General features: G+C 41.9%; 1 protein-coding gene across 1 annotated transcript; it reads right to left on the bottom strand.

Annotated features, from left to right (window-relative positions):
* Positions 1-249: 249 nt before the first annotated feature.
* On the bottom strand, positions 250-2,124 carry LOC127260961 (uncharacterized). Its single transcript, XM_051289046.1, has 2 exons — positions 667-2,124; positions 250-540 (listed from the first exon to the last, which is right to left on the bottom strand). Exons 1-2 carry the CDS (start codon positions 2,122-2,124, stop codon positions 250-252), a joined length of 1,749 nt encoding a protein of 582 aa, XP_051145003.1.
* Positions 2,125-2,549: the final 425 nt, after the last annotated feature.

Here is a 2,549-nt window from a genome sequence, read left to right as displayed (position 1 = left end):
AAACGTACTTGGAGCATTCGTAAGACCAAAAGGCATGACTAACCACTCATATAAGCCGAAAGTAGTTTTAAATGCAGTTTTCCATTCGTCACCTTCCCTCATTCTAATCTGATGATATCCACTTTTCAAATCAATTTTAGAAAAGTATTTTGACCCATGCAGTTCATCTTGCATATCATCTAAACGAGGGATAGGGTGTCGATACTTTACCGTTATGGCATTTACGGCTCGACAATCGATGCACATCCTCTACCCGCCATCCTTCTTTGGGACAAGAAGAACCGGTACAGCACAAGGGCTTAGGCTTTCGCGAATCCAGCCTTTGTCAAGCAACTCATCCACATGCTTACGTATTTCCTTGACTTCCTCTGGACTTGCCTTGTAAGCTGGACAATTTGGAATTGATGCACCCGGAATGAGATCCATCTGGTGCTCAATGCCCCGAATAGGTGGTAATCCTCCGGTTACTTCATCAGGAAACACATCTTGATATTCCTGCAAAAGAGAAGCAACATTGGGAGGGAGTTTCATTAGCTCTTGCTTAGACAAATAAACAGGTTTAATCAAAAGTAAATAAGAACTTCCCTCATGAACTTTCAAATTTTTTGCCTCTCTCAAGCTCACAAGCATTTTTCTTTCAAGCTAACTCTTGCGTTGTTCACTAACTTGCTCTCTTTTGTCACTCTTATTTTTTTCGCTCTCACTTTTCTCACTCCTATGCTCACTTTTTTCACTCTTATTTTTCTCACTCTTTTTTCTTTCTCTCTTTTCTTTGGCTTCTTCCAAAAATTGACGATGCATGTAGAGTTGGTCCTCATGGACATCCATTGGAGACAACGGCTTTAAACATATCTTTCTACTCCCAAACTCAAATGAGTATCTATTCAAATATCCATCATGATGAGTCTTTCTATCAAACTGCCATGGCCTTCCAAGTAATACGTGACAAGCTTGCATCGGTAGCACATCACAAACGACTTGATCCTCATAATTTTTTATCTTGATAGGAACCGTCACCTGCTTGTTCACATTCCACTTTCCGCAATTGCTAACCCACTGCAATTTGAATGGTTTGGGGTGGGGTGTTGTTAGCAAATTCAATTTTCGAACAGCAAGTTCACTTACAGTATTTGTGCAACTCCCACTATCAATAATGAGGCTACACACTTTGCCTCCAATTATGCAACGAGTTTGAAAGAGATTTTCTCGTTGTTCCTCATCAAAGGTCCTTGACATAGTGCTTAAGGCTCGTAAGGTAACCAAATTCAAACCAACACCAGAATCAGAATCATCATCCGTGTTATTTTCCTCATCTACTCTTTGATCAACCCCCTCCTCATTTTCAGATTCCATTTCGTATTCCCCAAACTTATTGAGGATCATCGTTTTTTTGTTTGGGCATTGAGTTGCAATGTGGCATCGACCTTGACACTTGAAGCAAATGATATCTCGATTCCTCGGCTTCTCCGGATCAGCTCCAACATGCTTGTTCCGTGGCGTGTCATCCTTGATAATACCTTTTCCTTTACCGTATCCTTGACCCACTTGGGTTTTGTCATCCTTCTTGGTATAATTTGGTGTGAAGGGCTTCGTACCAAATGTTTTCTGTTTGCCCTTACGCTTCAATTGCTTCTCGATAGTAATAGCACGTTCCACCAATTCATCAATATCATCAAAACGATACAATCTCACTTTGTCAGCAATGTCTCGATTCAGCCCCGTCAAGATCCTCGCTACCGTGGCTTGTTGACTCTCTCGAACATAAGCCCGCATTAAATTCACCTCCAAATCCTTGTAGAACTCATCGACTGTCCTATTTCCTTGCTTCATCGATTGCAGTCGAACATGCAATTCTTGCGTATCCGAACTCATCACAAATTTAGCTCGCATGACACGTGTCAACTCCTCCCATGTTTGAATCATCGGTGCTCCACCTCGCCTTCGATTTAGGCAAATATTGTCCCACCAATGAATGTCATAATCTTTGAACTCGGAGACCGCAGCTCGGACTTTTTGTGGACCATCCAAATCTTGACAATCAAAGATCAGCTCAATCTTCCGCTCCCAATGAAGATATGCTTCTGAATCATATTTCCCGTAGAAAGGTGGGATTTGGAATTTCATAGAACGAATTGGATCATTGTCATCTCTCCTATGTGCTCCTCGTCATGCTCGAAGAGGAACATTGCTCTCTACTTCTCCATCATACTCAGTCATGTCACGATCATCTTCGAGAAGATCATGAACTCGTTCATGCCTTGGAGCATTCCCGGGCTGTCGTCGTCCTAGAGGTGGAATTCCAATGTGGGGACATGGAGGGGCTGCATTCCCTTCTACTCTCGACGTTTCCAATTTATTTATTCGGGCATGGAGTCCCTCAACTTCATGTTGAAGTACCCTTTGTACTTCTACCATCATATCCGTCACGAACATTTTGGGTCAAAACTTGATGCGGATGCCATATCATGTTCCTCGTCACTTTTCTCACCTGCCATAGAAAATTAGAGTGGAAATATATATATAGATGGTTAGATAAATGATTTCCTCAC

Source organism: Andrographis paniculata, unplaced genomic scaffold (genome assembly GCF_009805555.1).
Source record: "Andrographis paniculata isolate CXL003 unplaced genomic scaffold, ASM980555v1 Contig62END, whole genome shotgun sequence".
Classification (NCBI taxonomy): domain Eukaryota; kingdom Viridiplantae; phylum Streptophyta; class Magnoliopsida; order Lamiales; family Acanthaceae; genus Andrographis; species Andrographis paniculata.
This window is presented reverse-complemented; position numbering and strand designations above follow the sequence as displayed.